Source organism: Zalophus californianus, chromosome 10 (assembly GCF_009762305.2).
Source record: "Zalophus californianus isolate mZalCal1 chromosome 10, mZalCal1.pri.v2, whole genome shotgun sequence".
NCBI lineage: Eukaryota > Metazoa > Chordata > Mammalia > Carnivora > Otariidae > Zalophus > Zalophus californianus.
The window spans coordinates 28675495-28694674 of NC_045604.1; the positions used below are offsets into that span (position 1 = coordinate 28675495).

A 19180-nucleotide genomic window follows, 5' to 3' on the forward strand; every position below is an offset into this window, starting at 1 on the left:
GCCCCAGGTTCTCCATTACTGAGTTGGAGCTCTAATCTCTGGAGAGAAATGGGAATAAAATCTCATATGATTTGAGAAGGCACTGTAAATGTATCGTCCCTTTTATCCTCAAAGCCCTTCTCACCATGTTCCTGGCCACCCACCCTCCCCCACCCCGCCCCCGGTCCAAGCCATCACCTTTTCTTGCCTAGATTATTGTAGTACTTTCCTTTCCAGGCTTCGAGTTTCTCTCTGGTTTCCCTGTGGCTATTGTCCTCATAGTAGCCAGGCAGGTCCTTTACCAAACATGTCAGACCTCGTCACTCCTTTCCCTGAAACCTTCCTGGTTTGGCTAGACGAAAAGCCAAAGTCCTCACCCTGATATGTAAGACCCTTTATTACCTGGACCCTGGCTACCTCCTGATCTCATTTTCTGACTACTCTCCCCCTTGTTTATGCTGCATCAGCCACACTGACCTCCTTGCAGTTCCTTGAACACATGCCCATCCTTGCCTCAGGGCCTTTGCATATGCTCTTCACGCATAGTTTGCCAGAGAAGCCCGCCCTGACCACTGGAGCTCAAACAGCCCCTCTCCCCATCACTCTCTGCCCTTTACTCTGCTTTATTTTCCTCATGGCACACAGCGCCACATAATCTACTAGGTATTTATTTGTTTGTCATCTCTTTTTCATATGAGTTTAAGAACAACATTCTATTTTTGTCCTCTTGCTGTATCCCCAAATGTCTTATATAGTAGGTACTCTACTAATATTTATTAAATGTATGAATAAGTAATATGAACATGAATAATAAATATCACAAAGTAGGTATTATCATCTTTCAGACAATGAGATGAAGAACAAAGAAGAAACTTATCCAAGGTCATGCAGGTGGTGAGTGGCAAACATGAGAATTAAATCCAGGTCATCTGGACTCTGGAATGTTCTATCTACATTGCCAACCTGCCTCCGAAGAACAGAAAACTAACCACAGGGACCAGTGGAGACATAAGAGACCATATAAGCCGCTGCCTCCCAGACTTAAGCGGCACCCAAAGGATCTCTTAGCTGAAGCCTCCCACAAGGAGCTTTTTGCTCCAGCTACATCCAGAAAACAGGGATCCTCTGAGGAAAATTTACTCCAGCAAGGGCATGGGGCAGCTGGCTCAGGAAGGGCTGGCGACAGGCAGATGATAAGCTCTGTCCCTCCTCTTCTATTAACACTCGGCAGAATGTCAGCAGCCCCGGGAGCCCCTACCGCTAGAAGTCCCACCACCTGAGCCTGGCCACGAGCCTGGCCACAAGGCCGGGTACATGTAGATGGTGTCATTCCTGAACGGCCCCTTGTCACCAAACCCACAGGAGCTGAGACGGAAGCCAGACACTGAAGGGAAGGATGGCTGAGACACTGAGAAAGGTGACCAAGGAGAAACAGGCCAAGAAAGGAGCTGGAAGAGAGTGGGCAGTCAGCAAAAGAAGCAGGACCGAGGTTGGAGATGTGTCCCTATCTCCCAGGCTGCAGATGCCCCCCAGGAAAGAAGGGACAGGGCACAGGACAGACCCCTTTTAATACCAGCTGGCCAAGGGGAGCAGGAAGGGCAGGCTGGTGAGAAGGGCTTGCCCTGCTCTGGGTCAGGCCCGCAGGCTGAGCGCAGGGTCACTCACTCCTGTCTAGAAGAGTCCTTCCAACTCCCAGACACCCTCGGTGCCTGTCTGGTTGCTAAACACCCCCTGGCCACCGGCAGCCTCGCGTCCCCCACCTCTGCCACCAGCATTAGTGCACACACAGCCTCTTTGTACCCAGCCGCCTCCCACACATGTTCAGATGGCTCCCACAGTGTCTGTCTGTCTCGTGTTCCCCTCCTTGGGGTGCACATCACGAACGCACTGGCTCTGTTCATCTATGGCACATGCCCCAGCATCAGCCTCTCCTACCTTGTCTCCCCATAACGCTGTCTTGCATATTCAGTGAATGTTCATCTGTCTCTTCTGTACGTGCCTTGGGTCTCTCTGGGCCTGACTCTTTCTGCCTGTTTTTCAAAATCCAGACTTTTATACATCTGCCTGCACTTGTCCCAACGTCACTCCAACATAGAGGCAAGAACAATCCAGTCCTGCAGACTCTTTAGGGCACCCCCATGCAAGCTGAGCGGGTAAGTCTGACTGCCTGGCTCGCTGGGCCTTTCTAGCTGCAGTGAATGGTCTTTTGCTGGCTGGTCAGAGACATCTGATAGCCCAGAGGCCAGAGCTGGCCCCTTGTGGACATCCTGGGACAGCTCAGCCTTTGAGCCTGAGTCAACAAGGACTTGTATTCACAGAGGCTTGGGCTGCTCCTTCTGCCTCTTCCGCCTGTGGTCCTGAGCTCCTTGCTGTGGCTACTTTGTGGCTCTCCAAAGAAGATTCTATCCTGGAAGACAGAGAGGTCCCTTAGGGGCATCCCACATGGGGGTCTCTAACGAAGATTCACCGGCCAGTCAATAACATGACCTGAGAACATATTCTGCTGGGTGCTGAGAAAAAATAGAAAATAGGGTCTCTGTCCTTGGGAAGCTCCTACTCCAGTGGAAGGCACGTGATCCCTGCCCCAGAAATTCTCCCAGGCTTAGGGGGCACATGGGCTGCATACAGAGGGAAAAGGTTTCATGGTAGACCCAGCAAGGCAGTGGGTATACCAAACAGAGCACAGGACATGGGAGTCAGAAGGCCTGGGTTTTGCTTGGTGCAGCCACTTTTAAGTTATGTGATTCTGGCAAGCCAAGTTCCAATTTCTTCACTTGCAAATTGGGGGAAAGAGTATCTAATTCAGCGTTAAGATTAAATAAAACAATGAGATATTAGTGTTTTGTAGACCATACATGCTATGCAATTGTTAGAGAATCTGAAAAGCACAAGTTACTACAGTATGAGTTATAGGTACAAGTTCCAAGACAATCCAGAGTCAGAGAGCAATCATAGTGCAATGGGATGGATTAGAAAAGTCTTCCTGGAAGGAGGGGATGTGGCAGATGAGTGGGCAGCTGTATCACCACCCAGGGGGAAAGTTCCATTCTATAGATGGTCTTTAGGACCTTTACTGCTTTAATTTTCCAGGAGCCAACCAAGAGAAAGGAGGGAAGTAACATTTACTGAGCCCCTGCTGCATACCTAGTGTATTAATGCAACATATTCTACAACATCCTTATAGGAATCTTATTCCCATATAACTATTCCCACTGGAATGGATTCACAGCTTTCCCAAAGCCTCAGAGCTGGGATCCGAACCCAGGCCTATCAGACTTCCAGACTTACGCTCTTTCTGTAATATCAGATTGCATGGAATTTCCAGGCATTCCTTGAGCCCAGCTGGCTTATCACAAAATATAAGGTTCGGCGGGAAAAGGAGGAGGGAGCTGACAATTAAAGAAGATAGAGACAGGTGGACAGACAGGTGGACAGGCAGGTGGGCAGGGCTGTGGGGAGGGGGGAGCCAAACCCATCTCAACAGGTTCCTCAACCCCTTATCCATCCCGATTGTCGACCAAACTGTCTGTCATCAAACTCAGTGAAAACCCCAGCAGCTCAATTGTAGGTTACTAGGACGCATCAGAGGAGGGGCCACGCCTCCGGCTGCATCAGTTGCTGTGGCAACGAGCACACATCCAGCTGCCCCTCTGGAATACCTGGCTCACTCCAATCTTCTATCAGCCCTGATGGGTTTGAACAGATACTGTGATCCAAGTTAACCCTACACAGACTGTAGAGTGCTAACACGATTTTGTTTTAAGAATTAAGGGGTGTTTCAAGAGCCAGGAGCTCTCCGAAGCTACCCCCTTTTTCCATCCGTACCCAGGAATCAGCCTCCACACCCTCCTTCCCTTTCCTCTCAACTTCCCTCTTCATAATCAATGCCGTTTGTGTCCCACCTACTCTGCAGTAAACTGTTCCATAGATGTTAACAGAACACCGGGATGCCTGGGTGGCTCGATTGGTTAAATGTCTGCCTTCGGCTCAGGTCATGATCCCAGGGTCCCGGGATAGAGCCCCGCATCGGGCTCCCGGCTCGGCAGAAAGTGTGCTTCTCCTTCTCCCTCTGCCTGCCGCTCCCCCTGCGTGCACTCTCTCTCTCTCTGTCAAATAAATAAATAAAATCTTAAAAACAACAACAACAACAACAACAACACTACTGTGCCTGTGCCTCGGAGCCCTTGTGCCTCTCACCCTGAGGGATTTCTCTCAGCCTATGTGGAGTGCGCCAGAAAAGCCAGGATGCAATGCCCCTTGGAGTTGCCGGCAGCCCATCATAACTGGCAGTCGAAAGGTAAATATCTATGCTTCCTTGCCCACTGCGTGGAACAGCTCTGAGGAGTGTTCCATGGACTCCCCCAGAAATCCCTAAGGGCTAGTTGCCCACAGCAGTAACCTCCACGTAAACATATCCTGCACTGGCTTCCCTTCTCTTCCCTGACTCACTTCCCCACTCCTCATCCGTGTTTTCTAGAATCATCTACCAAATAAACCACTTGCACTCAAATAAACCACTTGTCTCAAGGTCTCCTTCCGGGGACCCCAGCACAAGACACTCTTCATAGACAATAAACGTATGTTTGAGCGCAGGTCATGATGGGAAATGGGCCATGTTCGACTGTGTGATCATGCGTGCAATTAACTTAGATTTACTGCATAACTACCTGTGGCCCAGATCTCCCATTCACAGATGGGTGCCATTTGCCACAGGAGAGCACTGGGTGAGCAGGCGTCCCTGGGTCAGAACATATCCACCTTGCTTGGCAAGCCACTGTTTGTCAGCCTCAAGTGAGGATCAGAAACAGCCTTTTGAAGCAAGAAGGTTAACAAACACTTTTTCAAATACTGTACTATCATTTCACATGTGCATGTGATGGCTTAGGTGCGTCCATTTGTGAGTGCCTGCCATCAAATGGCTAACAAACAAGAGCTAGCATTTGTTGAACACTTATTATATGTAAACATATTAACAAATTTAATCCTCACATCAATCTCCCAGAGTAGCTCCCATTACTGCCCGTGTTTTTCAGCTAAGGAAACAGGCTGAGGGAGAATAAGCACTCACCCAAACCCACATAGCTAGTGAGAAGAGCCAGGACTCAGACCCAGGAGCTGAAAGCCTTCCCTCTAAGCCAGTCTACTGCACTGTCCCTGGTATGGCTGTGTATGCCTGTTCTCCACGGTCTGTTGATTTAACTGTACACCACAGGACTAAAAGAATATCAAGAGGGTGTTGAAAAGCCAAACAAGATCTTCCTTTGCAAAAGAAGTCAAAGCCCAAATTCAGAGAACTCATCTGCCAAGCTGAAGAAACCTTATTTGGGTATTCCAACAGCTCCTAATTCAGACAGAGGCCATCAGTTAAGTGAACAGAACAGTAAGTTGAGATCAGAATAGTATATTTCAAACCAACAGCTCTTTATACGTTTCAAAGCCCTCCCACTCGTTCTCTTTCACTTCATCCTCCCAAGGCAAAAATGGTTACCTTTTTACAAATGAACAAACCAAGAGTCAGAGAGGCTAGGCGACTTGCTCAGGGCCGCACAGCGAGCTAGAGGGGAGCTTTGGATGGAATTCCAGATCTCCAGATGCTCCTTCCCCTGCACCACAGAGAAGTATCAACCAAGGCTGCCTTTATGAATCTGTGGGTCAACACTGTAATTGTTAAGATGTTATCCCCAAAATGGCAACAACCATTGTCTACTTCAACTACACATTGCTTCTTTTGCCACCGACCCAGGAGGCATCCTACCTCCCTTTTAGATTTGAAGCCCTTCAAGGACAGAAACTGAGTTTCCCTTTTGAGCTTGAATGCTGGGTCTTCCCCTGAAGGATCCCCTACCACCCTCTACCCCAATCCTTGTGTTCTATGGGCAAAAACCAGGCCTGGGCCAGCTGCCCATTATGTGGGAGACCTCAAGAACCGCCAGGAAACAGAGAAGATAAAGGCAGAAGAAGACTCCTCCCACCCCCACCGTCCATTCAAATTAAAAAAGATTCTCTTCTGTTTGTACAAACCCTACAAAACCAGTGCCCATTCCAAGAGAATTCTTGTCACTGAAGGTGGTTGGGTTGGGCATTTGGGGTTGACCAGTCAGATATCAGCCAAACTGAGGAGGAGCAAATGAGGCTCCTTCTCCGGAGGGTGGCTGCAGACAGAGGCTGAGACCAGCTTCGCAAGGCTGGGAGGTGTCCCTTTAAGGCTTGGGCTCACTGCCTCTGGGAGCAGAGAGCCAGCCTAGGAGAAAGCAGGGGCCTACAGTTTATTTTAGTTGACATTTTTCAACGTCAGGACACTTCAGAGCCAAGAAGGAAACGAATCCCATCTGTTCCTGAGCCCCCAAGCACAGTTCAAGAGGACAGGCTGGGGAAGGGAGGGGGAGGCGAAGAGGGAACAGGCAGCCTGGAACATCCAGCCACACACACGGAGCAGGAAACCACCTGAGGAGAGACACAGGGCATGGCAGACAGTCGCCAAGAAATCCTGCTGTCCCTCCAACACACCCGCAGAGCTCTTTCAAGATGGGGCCTGCTGGCTCTGTCTACGGCTCTGCGGCCTTTGGCACAGGTCGCTGGACAGCAGTCCCGCCAGGGCTGCTGATGACACAGCTCTATACCATGGGAATGGAGCCCACTGGAGGTGTGCAACATGGCGGTACCGCTGCCGGCTCGGCCGGGGGTTCCTGCTCCTTACCGCCACACAGCTCAGACACAGCCCAGCCAAGCGGCCATTCACATGCGCAGCAATGGAGACACTGAGAGGGAAATCCAAGTTCAAGTAGGGAGGGAATGGAGAACCTTCTGACCTCCTTCCCCTCTGGGCACATCTGCTCCCTATGCCCAGTGCCTCTGTTTATCTCTCCATGGGAGCCCATCCTTGACTCCCCTCCTGTTCCAACTCTGGGTGCCAGCGAAGGGAAGGACAGATGGCCGTGGAACTTATCTTCTTACTTAGATTAAATTCCAGACCTTCCTATTTTTAGAAAAACAGATTCCTGTTCTCTTTTCAAGAGGTAAAAATGTCTCTCAAACTGTCATCTAGGACAGTCTGCGGCCAACCTCAAGTTGTCTATAGCGTCATGCTTTGGAGATTACCCTGGCAGGCCTAGTGTCAGGCGGTGACTGGTTTAGGTGCCAAATTTTAAGAGGATCATTGACAACTTGAGAGCTTCCAGGGGAGGGTGAAGACGATAATCACGATCTGGAAAACTGGGTCATTTAAGAAAATAATGAAATAAGATGGGGGCTTTTTTTTTTGGTCTAGAGAAGAGACTATCTGAGCAATCATTAAGAACATGTTGAAATATCTGAATGAAGATTTACACTTACTCTACTTTTCTTGGATGGCAGCATTTGAATCAATAGGCAGAAGGGAAGCTGATTTCAGGTGACTATTTAGAAACGTTCTCATCATTTTGTCCTATAGGAAATAGAATAAGCTCTTTGTGTCTACGCAAGGCCACACCGAACGAGTGGTTATCAGGAATGCTATAGGGAAGATTCTTGTCCCTTATGGGAAGACAGACTACTCCAAAATCGCTGAGAAGCTTTAGAAAAATATGGCTTCCTGAGTAGCAAAGAATCTGCCTTGGTAGGTATGGAATGGGATTTGGAATCTAAATTTTTAAAAAGTCCCGTTAGCTATAAAACTCTTCGAAGAAAACACAGGGGCAAAGGTTCGTGACATTGGATTTGGCAGTGACTTCTTGGATACAACACCTAAAGCACAGGCAACAAAAGAAACAGGAGATAAATTGGAGTTCATCAAAATGAAAAACTTTTGTGCTCAGAGGACACTAATAACAGAATGAAAAGGCAACCCACAGGACGGGAGAAAATATTCACAAATCGTGTGTCTGACAAGAGATCAATAACCAGAATATATAAAGAACTCCTACAACTCAACAATGACAACACAACCCAATTAAAAAATGGGCAAAGGACTTGAATAGACATTTTTCCAAAGATGACATACCAATGGCCAATAAACACATGAAAAGATGTTCAACACTGCTACTCATCAGGGAAACACATATCAAAACCACAATGAGATACCACTTCACACTCATTAGGATGGCTATTATTAAAATCCCAAACAAACAGAAAATTATAAGTGTTGGCAAGGAGGTGGAGAAATTGTACCCCTCATGCACTGCTGGTGGAAATGTAAAATGGTATAGCCCTGTGGAAAACAGTATAGAGGTTCCTCAAAAAATTAAAAACAGAGTAACTATATGTGATCATATGTAACTGCATATGATCCAATAATCCTACTTTTCGGTACATACCCCAAAGAATTGAAAGCAAGGGCCTGAACAGATATTTGTTCACCAATGTTCACAGCAGGATTATTTACAATAGCCAAAAAGTGGAAACAATCCATCGACAGCTGAATGGATTAACAAAATGTGGTATATCCCTACATTAAAATATTATTTAGCCCTAAAAAGGAAGGAAATTCTGGTACATGCTACACATAAATGAACCCTGAGGACACTATGCTAGGTAAAACAAACCAGTCCCAGCAGGGCACATACTGTATGATTCTACCTGCATGAGGTCCCTAGAGCAGTCAAGTTCACAGAGACAGAGTAGAATGGTGGTTGCCAGGGGCTGGGGGGAGGGGAAAATGACAAGTCAGCATTCCATGGGGACAGAGTTTCAGTTTGGGAAGATGGAAAAAGTTCTGGAGATGAATGGCGGTCATGGTTACATAACCAAGTGGATGCGCTTCATGCCATTGAGCTGCACTCTAAAAAATTGTTGACGTATTAGCTATATATAAAAAACATGTACTTTACCACAATTTTTTAAAAACTGTAATTTTTAAAAATAGGATTCTTTTGGCAGCAAATTCACCTTCCTCATTCTAGTTTGCTGAGCTTCCGTTTGAAGAATTTGTCTTCCCTGAGCCCCCACAGACTGGCAACCCAGGGAAGGTCTGGTGTTTGGATGGAGCGGAGAGAGCAGAAAAACACCCAAGGGGCTGCTCCCCCAGCAGATAACTGAGAGCACTCCGAATCACTGTCATCTTGCATGGCTCACTGGGACGGCTTGCGGCTGATCGTGCGTCGTCCAGTGGGGAAAGCAGAGGCTTCACCTCTCCAGCTCGCCTAGTGCTGGGAGCTCCTGGGAGGCAGGAGACTGAATGGCAATGGGCAGTGGCTGACAGGGGTCAAGGAGGTGTCACTGTGTGGTTGAGGAAGGAAGCCCTACAGGCCACCCCTACAGGGAACAGCCCTACTCAGTTCATGAATAGGGAAAACAATTTTTAGAGAAACAGGACATTTTCTAAATTATAAAACCTGGATGGAAACCACAGTGGGGGGTTGGGAGGGCCAAGAAGAGGGCTGACGGGCCGCTCAGGTCTGCATGTTCTCTTGCTGGAATTGAGGATGCCCAGTCTCTAATGAAAAAGCACAACACTTAACCATGCAAACACATAACTGAGGAGTGACTATTTACATTAAAATTACTGGGATTATAAGTGGGTTCCCCTCAGCTCTGACTTCCTTAGCACACTGAAGGGTGGGTGTGTTCCCAGGCCTGGCAGGGAAGTCAACAACGGAGAAACTTTAAAACTATCAAGTGTTAAGAGTTCCTGCTAACTGCAGACTGCCCATAAACAACACACATGAAATCATCTTGGAAACCAGCATCGCAGATTGTAGTCAGGTCCACTTTACGGATACTTCCATGCCAACACTTTCTTCTCCCTAGGAACTGCAGGCTTCCCTGGGCTTGCACGTTCTCATTCATGCTAGCCTCAGTGAAGTCTGCTTTTTTTAAACTGATTCAGGAGCACACACCCTGTCCAGAGGGAAGGGTATAAAGAAAGGGTGGATTAAGCTCATCTTTCCTGGCTCCCCTCTGCCTAGCATCCCATGCCCTATGCACCCCCAAAATCGATGCTCCCAGGTTTGGCCAGCTGCTGCTACATCTGTCCCAGCTGCTGATTCTGAATGGCACTCGGGTGAAACTGCACAGTCCCTGGGGGCAAGTCTGGGACCCTCGGGGGGCAGGAGTCCTTCTCCTCCTTCAGAATGGCATTTTAACAATAACCATAATAACCAATAACAGCAAAAAAAAAAAAAAAAGCTAACATTTATTGAGCATTTACAATGAGCCAGGGATTATTCCAAGCACTTTCTATGTGTTTAGCTATTTAATCCTTATAATCATCCTGAGATAGGTTCTATTATCTGCATTTGGCAGACAGACAAACTAAAGCCTGGAGAGGTTACCTAACTTCCCCAAGCTCACACAGCTAGGAAGTCCTGCCACCTGCGTCAGACTGGGATCTCTCCAAATGCAGGAGTCCTGTGCCTTCCAACGTTTGGGAAATTTTCTGCCATGGCCATTGCGTGCACCGTGGGGGATGGCTCTCACCTCCCTCTGTCTGGGAGCTTCCTGAGGGCTGGGGCTCTGGTCCTTGCTCCTGCACATGGGGAACTTTCAGAGCTCTCTGCCTCATAGGGGTTGTGCCTCCCTTTGCCCCACCCAGTTAGGAGCTCTCAGAGGGCAGGGACCGGATGCTTCCTCAGAGAAGCAGCTTCCCAGCACAGGGGCTGTACAAAGCAGCCCGTCAGACACCTTGGCTCTCCTTCCTGCCTGGCAAAGCCCTCTGAGCACAGGAGGAGCTGGGTGGCTTTTCTCCAGTCCCAGCTCCAGGCTGGTGGATCTGAGCGTGAGGACGAGGACGGCCCGGGGGATTTAACAGGCAGTAAACAACCCCATTCATGAGTCAGTTGTTTTGCTCCAGAGCAGCCTCATCAACTGGATAGGCCCTGCCCAGTCCCTTCAAGTTTGTCCCCAAGGGTGGGGAACAGTGGATGGCCTGGAGCTCAGCTCTTAGTCCTTTCCTAGGAGGGGCTACTTTCCATTCTCTTGAAGCTTGGGGGTTTTTATTGGGAAGAGGTAGTCCCTGAGAGGGGGAGGGGGAAGGGGTGTTGTCACCACTTGTGTGGTCCCTTGAAAAGTTCCAGCAAACCAAGAAGGAAGAGAGGAAGTAGCAATGAACTGAAAGATGCCCTGGAGAAGGTTCCAGAACCACTACAGCTCTTCGATCTCACGGCTTGGAACAGTTGGGCCAGGACCCACACTTCTTTCTTTCTATCTTCTCCTCACTTCCCAGACTGTTGCCTATGTCCACGTTGCTCCACAAACCCAACCCTGCCAACTGGGGGCAGAAAAGATGAGGGTCCCTGTGGGGCAAAGTACAGGAGGGAAGGGCTTAACAGACCGGGATAGGGGCTTGGAAGTTGCATTACTGGTAGAAGGTCTGCAGAGGAAGAAACCAGAGCAGCGGAAACTGAGTGCCATGGGGGAAGGCACGGGACAGAGGGGCCGCGAATCCCGGCGAGGGAAGGGGGAGCCACCAGTCCCAGTTTTCTGTTTCAGTAGTGCTTTTATTTTCTCTTCCTGTTAGACTCGGAGGTAGACAGGTATAGTACTCTCATCCTCTTTTTACAAAGGGGATAGCAGATTAGGTTGTCCGAGGCCCACAGGAGTTAGCGGAAAGGGGACTAGCGCCACTTCCTTCCCAGAGCCCTTCCCGTCAGCCTTTCGGAGGGCAAAGGACCGGGGAGGAGAGCGGGGCATGCCTTAGAACGACAGCCACCCGGGGCCAATGAGAGGGAGCTCCCGCCATTGACCAATCAGCTCCTCCAATGGCGGCCCCACCCACCACACCAAGGCCTGTAATACACCACATCAAATTTCAGGGGCAGCCACGACCAGGGTCCAAAGGCCCTGCACAGCTGTCTCTTGTCACGACCAGGGTCCAAAGGCCCTGCACAGCTGTCTCTTGTCACAGCACAGCAATCCAAACTCCTGTCGTGAGTCCCACTCCCCTCTGAAGGAATCCCACTCCACTGGTCTTCCCACTGCCCTCCCTAGCCCCCTTGCCCCGCGGTGCAAGGGGCCTTACCCGGTAGTGATGTCGTCGTCCTCCGTCATGGTCTTGCCCATGAGGTCGCTGTCGCTCATGTAGCCGGACTTGAGGTCCACCTCATCCGAGTCCAGGGACTCGACCAGCTCCAGGCGGGAGATGTGGCTGAGCTTGCTGGGGCTGCGCATGGGCATGGTGTGCGAGTAGTGGGCCCGTTCCCCGTGCATGTACCAGGCGGGTGGCCCGTCCGAGCGGCAGCCCCCGCCCACCGAGGGCGCGTCCCCAGCCTGCAGCCGCGGGCTGGACTGGCCATAGCGCCAGGAGAGGGGGGATGAGCGGCTGGAGAGGCTGGACACACTGCGAGGGTTGGCGTCATCACTGTCGTAGCACGTCATCTCCAGGGAGCTGGGCAGAGGGCAGAAGGACACTGGTTTTCATTCTGGCAGGGCCGCTCTGGGCCCTGTCCCGGCGGACTGCACTCCAGCGACCCTTCCGCCTTCCCAGGCCCTCCCGCCTCCTCTGCACCTGCCCACGTGGGCTCCAGGAACCGCCAGGAGGCCTCTCTTTCGGGTCCGGCACCCCTGTTAGTGTTACCTGAGGTGGTCAGAGGACAAGGATTCTTAAGTGCGAGGGAACCAATCCCATATACTGCCTAAGGGCATGGATTTTATGACATGAGCTGGGTTTTAGTCCTTTTCTACGATTTATTTGTAAGTGAGCTGGAGGTGAACTCATCAATCTTGCTAAGCCTCCATTTCCTCATCTGTAAAATGGGGATACAGCATATTAGCTACTGCACAGAGTTGTAAGGATCACATACGTAAATGTCTAACGCAGTGCCTGGTATATGCAAGCTGCTCAATAGACGGGAAGAGTCCAGTGGTATCGCTTGGGGGAGGTGGGATAGACCGGCCGCCCGAGCTGCAGCGGCCTTGCTCATTCATCTGTTCAGGGTGTGTCTATCACCTCTTTTCTATTAATAAGCTAAGAGCTAGTTGATTCCCAAACCAGAGATGGCAAAGCCTGGAGTGGGTAACAGAGCGTAGAGGCAAAGCTTTGGGAACCCGAGATGTGTGACTGTTTCCCAGCAAGACTAGCGAAAGGCCTAAGCTGTCAGGAGAAAGCAGCACCCCACCAGAGAGCAGAAGCAGCCTTAACTGGAAAGAGGAGAGAACATGGGGAAATGGGCAGCGGGGTGAAGACAGGATGTGCAGGGCCCCATTGCCTCAGGCCCTGCTAGGCCAGGCCAGGAAAGCATGCCCAGGTTTGTGCTGGGTGACCTGACACCGAGGGAGTCTGAGAGTTGGAGAAGGAGAAGGAGACGCCTTTCCCCCCCAGGGACCCTCTGCAGGTGGCTGCAGAGAGCAAGGATAGTTGGGATCTGCTTGGAGAGGTGGCCTGGGTGTGGGTTCAGACAGAGGCTGATCATCCCGCTCATCCCAGCAGCGTTGCCAGCCCCAATCAACCATGGGTAGGGTCGCAGTGGCTTGGCCTAACTAAAGCCAGGCAGGGTTGTGTAACTGAAAGAGGGTCCGTAGGCCTCGAAAGCTGGGTAGCTAAGGCAATCTGTGGCTGCCCAGGAGTTATACAAGCACACGAGCCCTCACTCTGTGAACACATCTACTTCTTAGTCACTTTGGGGGGTGAAGGTATGAGTGGGACACTGATTTTTCTATTCTTGTTTTTGTAATGCTCCTTGAAAAAAAGAAAATCCTCCCAAATTGTCTCTACCAACCCTGAGAAAATAAGGGTTAATTTTTTTTAAAGATCTTATTATTCATTTATTTGAGATAGAGTGAGAAAAAGAGAGAGAGAAAGAGCGCGCACACAAGCAGGGGGGAGGGACAGAGTGAGAGGGAGAAGCAGGCTCCCCAGATGTGGGGCTCGATCCCAGGATCCCCAGATCATGACCCGAGCCGAAGGCAGACCCCTAACCGACTGAGCCACCCAGGTGCCCCCAAGGGTTGATCTTTTCAATCAACAGAACTGGAGGAGCCCGAAGACCCTTGAATCCGAGCACGCAGGTGGTCTCTACAGAAGTCCTGTGCACAAGCTGGGGGTGCCCTGGCTGGGCAGGGCAATTTGTGAGCACTGCCTCTGACCTTCTGTGGGGCTTCCTGACCTGGCGTGCATCCAGCTTCTCCCCTCCGGGCCCTCCTCTGGTGTTTGGCGTGTGCTTCATCACACACTGTGTTATTTCTGTTTCTAATTACTGTGGACCTCGGAGCGAATGGAAGTTCCCTGAAGGAGACTGTGGGCCTGTGTGACTGGCCGCCTCGCTCACCACTGTATGTCAGCACTTCGCGCAGGGCCTGGCATGTTCTTGGGTCCAGGTACAAGAACCAATCAATGAGGAGCAGACCCAGGACGAATGTGCTGAGTTGAAGAGCAGGGACGTTCTCGCCATCAGACTCAGTCCAGGGACGCACGCAGTAAGGGTTTAATGAAAACAAGCTGACCGTGACAATGAGATGAGAATGGGAAAGGAAAGGATGATGATGGCCATGGTGACGACGCTGGAGAGCTCCAGGACAGCCTGTTTCCCTAGTCAGTCTACACCGCGGCAATAAAATTAGTGTGCAGTGTGGGTTGTGCGTATGCGGAGCATCCAGATCCCTCAGTGCTATTCCTGGCCTACTCCTGCTTAGCTCTCTGCACTAAAAGTGCCTCTTCCTCGGTTCTGTTGCTCTTTTTTATCCCCCCCAACCCATCTCCAGACATCTCTAAGTCAGCGGGGGAGGATTCTAGCTTAAAACGTCAGTTCTTGCCTTCCAGCCTTGCATCTGGCACTTCAGTCTTGCCTCTCTCTCTCGCTCTCGCTCTCACTCTCGCTCTCGCTCTCTCTCTGGGGTGGGGAGAGTGGCGGGCTTGGAGGGAGACTTTCACTTCCTCTCCAGCCCCAGCCCCCTGACCCAGACGCTCTCCTTGCTGGGGAAACGAGCCAGTAGAAATAGAGGAAGCAGGACAGAAATAAAAGATTTCTGAGAAAGGAACTGAATATAGAGTTAGCCTCTAAGTTCCAGAGTGAAAATAACCTGGCTGGAACGGCTCACTGGACGGGAAGCTCCCCATCAAGGATGAAGCCTGTGTTTGTTCTGGGGTTTGGTGCCCAGCACCGTGCCTGGCATGGGTTCTAAGCTTGCCGGACACAGAACCCACCCTCATCAGCCTGCGTGACTCCGGCAAGGGACCCCCCCCCCCTCCCCAGCCTCGGCTGCTACTTCTCTAACCCAGATGATATGAACATACCCTGTCTTCTCCCAGGGCTGATGGATGGAAAGCACTTTAAAAAGTAAAAAAGCCCTAAAACCTCAGGGAATCATTGTTCTGACTATCAAAGCGTGGACCAGGAAGAATATAAACCAAAGACTAAGAGAGGAAGTGGCTCTGGGTCCACAGTCAACAGCAAAACCAGCTCAGGGCTCTTGGTTCCTTTTCCACAAAGGGAGGCAGAAGCCAGAGGTCGGAGGCTCTCCCCTCCAACCAGCCAGCTCTCTCTTCTCCACCCCAAACAGAAAGCAAAAAGGGGTCAGGCTGTCCTGCTTCACGGGCTGGCTGCTCAGAGTCAGTGGTACCAGGACACGGAAGCTGTTGCTTCTATCCTTCCCCTGCGGGTGAGTCATTTGGGGTGTGACCCCCTCAGCAACTAAGCACTTTCTGCCTTCTTTGGCATGCAGCTGGCATAGGATTTGGTGCTGAAAGCTGTTTCAGCAACTTCCCTGGATGGGGAAAGGAGGACGCTCAAGATTTCCTCCACTGAGTCCCTGGACTGGTGAGCCAAGCTGAGCCCGGCCCCTGTCTCACTTGGGTCCTGCTCAGGACTGTGAGGGATAGAGGTTAGGAATAGATGTAAGGGGGCCTGAGCCCCAGGGCCTCCAGGAGCTTCCCCCCATGCACTCTTTTCCTCAGATGTCCTTGACCACATCCCTTTCAGTAGGCTGGGTCCTGCGAACTCCACAGGAGAGAGGCTTTGATTTAGCCCTGAAAATATCTCAGCTATCTGGGAGCAAAGGGCTGAGTGTCCAATAAGGAGGACGGGACGGGGCTAGGCAGAGCAGTGGAAGGAGGAGGAGGGGTGTTCTTAAGCAGAAGAAGAACTAGAGCCAATGGGTGAAAGCTATGAAGCCTGATTTCTGCTCCACTACCTGGTCATGGCAATCCCACGGGGCACGGGGATGATTGACGGTTAGTGAGTTCTCTGTCACTGGAGGTATGTCAGTTTAGTCTGGCTATCACGTGGCCACACACTTGGGCTCAGCAAAGACCCTATCCTTTTGTCTGTCGGTCCCAACTTTGCTCTCATTTTCCTACCCCAGGAGATGGGGAGGAACCGATCTCCAGTCCAACTGGACAGGCCACCTAGTCGCTCTCAGCCTTCCTGCTCCACACCCTCAGGATTTCCCAATCCTGGCTGTCTGCTCCCTCTCCTTCTACCCCCTGCCTGGCCCTCTATCCCCCTTGGAGCTGACAGCATGAGCTCATCTGAGCAGCTCTAGGGAGCCACTGGGGGAAATTCTGAGTCATGGCAGAGGCCGCGGCCAGTGTGCCGCTCCAGGGAGAGGTGCCATGGGAGGGCCGAATGCCCCACACTGCCGGAGGCTGCAAGGTCTCGGCAGGGTGGGGTGAAGGGGCACACCCCCATGGCGTGGATCTGGGTGACAAGGAGCCTGAGCACTCAGGCTCCCTCAGCCACTGGCTGAAGAGGCAAGGGGACACCCAACTGACAGAAGAGGGAAAAGATGCGGGGTGTTGGGATGGGCACGATTCTAGAAGCCTCTAATAACAGAAACTTCAGGACAGGAGGACAGCATCTGTAACAGATGAGGAGACTGGTGTTGAAGGAGGGAAAGTGGACATGAAGGTCACGCCCTGCATCACGGGGTGGCTTCCCATCCCCCACTCTCGTGCTTTTCAAACTCATTTGCTCAAAATGAAATCTCATGCTCAAGCGCAAGCAGATCCCAGGCAAAGCCAAGCTTCTTTTGCCGAGGTGGCCAACTCTCCTGTCCCTGCAGCAGTGGCACCGTGGGGCTCTGAAGCCCTGCTCTCCAGAGTGGGAGAGAGAAAGAGCAGTGGAGGGTGTGGCCCCCTCGGCAGCTGAGACCTACCTGTGAGTCACCTGGGACCCTCGCAGACTGGACATGGTCTCTTCCAGGTTCTGTCGAAGATCCAGGACATTCTGCACTGTCCTCTTTCTCTGGGACTCTGGGTCTAGAGGGAGAAAAGAGCAGCTGGGTGAGTGGAGAACTTTCTGGTGAGAGCTGAGGGTGTCAAGGAGTGGAGACTGACCATGTCCCGAGGACACTGCTCCCCAGGCCATGCTGGTCACCCTAGACACATGCCCTTAAACCGCCTGACATCTTGACCCTGGAAGGGGTCTGTGTTGGGCACGCCACCCAGACCCCCTGAGGAACTGTTCCTTCTGGCTTCATTTTTGGGAGGCCTTGCTCCTCAGAGCAGAGGTCCCTGACAGGCAAGGTTCCTGTGGTTGAGGTCAACTGGAATGTCTGCACCAAACCCCACCTCCAGTGATATGTTGGTAAATGTTTAACAACCAGCCCTCGGAGGTGGGGACGCCGACTTGGAGTGTTTGCCAATTTCTGTGGTGTAAATATTCCTCCCATGACTCTTTTAAGCTACCAACATGATGTCACTGACCACAGGGTTAGGAAGAGATGCTATCAGTCAGCTCTGGGAAGCTGGTAAGAGCCAGCTCCAGCATGTCACACTCCCTGGGCACCAAGCACTGACTGGGAATGTCTGGTGTTGCTCTGTGGGGCTCAGGGGGGATAGTGCAGATGGAGCCCCTAAAAGTGAGGTGGCTGGTGGGGAGGTGGAGGACATGAGCCGTCATTTTCTGGAGCACAGACTGAGCTCTGGGCAACAGTGAGATCCTGAGTGAGGAGGATTGTATGGGTACGGCCGCCACCCTCAGAATCCTAAACGATCAGGGGTCATTTTATTCAACCTTGGTTTCCAGGCAGAATGTTAACATGGTCAGATGAGAAGAATCAATCTACAACAGCAAAAAGCAAACAGAATTTATCCCATCTCCTTGCCAGGGTGAAAATAACATCCAAAAGATGAAGGGGTTCTGAGCATGAAGAACTCCCAAGAACTTTCTCCATCTTTCTATCAATCCATCCAGTAAATCTTATCAAACACATAGTTTATGCCAGTAGGCCCTGAGGACACTGAAATGAAGAGGACCTGTCCCTGTCCCATGGTTTACCTTTGACTATGGGATCCAAAGTCACTGAATGGAATCAAATCCCCCAAGGCCTCCCTGAAAGGCAACGTATGGAGAGTCGGGGCCTACGGAGAGCTGATTGCAAAGCAATGGAGAAACCCCAAGAATCCTGACTCTCAGGCTACTTCCCTTATCTCTGTCCCAAAACCCTCTGCGGTCCTCCCCTGGTCAAACTGCCCTCTCGGTCCCTCCCCGAACCACAGACTCAGCAGGGGCATGAGGTTCTTTTCGCTGCCAAAGAGAAACATTTCTGAATCCCTTCAGAGGCTCATCTTCCCCCAAGAATATAGTCAGGCCGGCTGGCGGGGGCTGCTCTGTCTTATCGGCTGAGGCGGGGCTGGGGAGGGCGGGCAGGAAGCCAGGCGGCACCTTTGCTGAGAACCAGCTCCACACCCAGACCCAGGCACCTCTCCTCTCCCTGGGGAAGCCTACAGGAGGCTGCTATTGCTGGTAGGGTCGCTCATGGTGAGCATCATGTATCCAGCTTCCGTGCTGGTGGCAAGAAGGGACAAATGGCAAGCCTCCGTGCCAGGGGTCTGAGCTCTGTCCCACAGAAGTGTCGTCACTTCCGTGGCTGCCAATGCCTATTTATCCAGGCAAATGTCACCTTGTGAGCTTCTCCATGGCTTTAACAGATGGCTTGGCATGGAACACAGACAGGATCATAGAGTACATACATATATTTTTAAAGCTTGGTTCCCAAATGCCTGGGTGGGGACTAAGAACATTGTGCCAAGATGTGGGTTCCTGGGCCAGGGCAATTCTTTCTATGGGTTTGGCAGTGAGGAGGGAAAGGTGCGCATAACTCTAAGGGGTGTGCAGTCCCAAAGAGGAAGCTGACCAACAGTTACTCAGAGACTTGTGTGCATGCCAACCCTGTGCATGTATCAGCTAGTTGAATCCTCACAACGTTTACGGGAGGTTTGTGCTCTTGTCCCATTTTACAGATGGGAAAACTAAGACTCAAAACAATGAAAGAAATTGCCCAAGGCCACAGAGCAGAGTTGAGCCCAGGAAGAATCTCGCATTTCTTGTGATCTATCACAGGGTATCTATCT

The 19180-nt window shown here is 51.1% G+C and overlaps 1 protein-coding gene across 9 annotated transcripts in view; it reads right to left on the minus strand.

Moving 5' to 3' along the window:
- Positions 1 to 19180, minus strand: part of NAV1 (neuron navigator 1) — a 238976-nt gene that overhangs the window by 73569 nt on the left and 146227 nt on the right. For all 9 annotated transcript variants that reach the window (XM_027610115.2, XM_027610114.2, XM_027610113.2 and 6 more), the window contains exons 5-6: positions 16981 to 17083; positions 11912 to 12277 (exon numbers count right to left, since the gene is read on the minus strand). In XM_027610115.2, coding sequence (XP_027465916.1) covers positions 11912 to 12277; positions 16981 to 17083 — 469 coding nt within the window. The remainder of the gene's footprint in view (positions 1 to 11911; positions 12278 to 16980; positions 17084 to 19180) is intronic.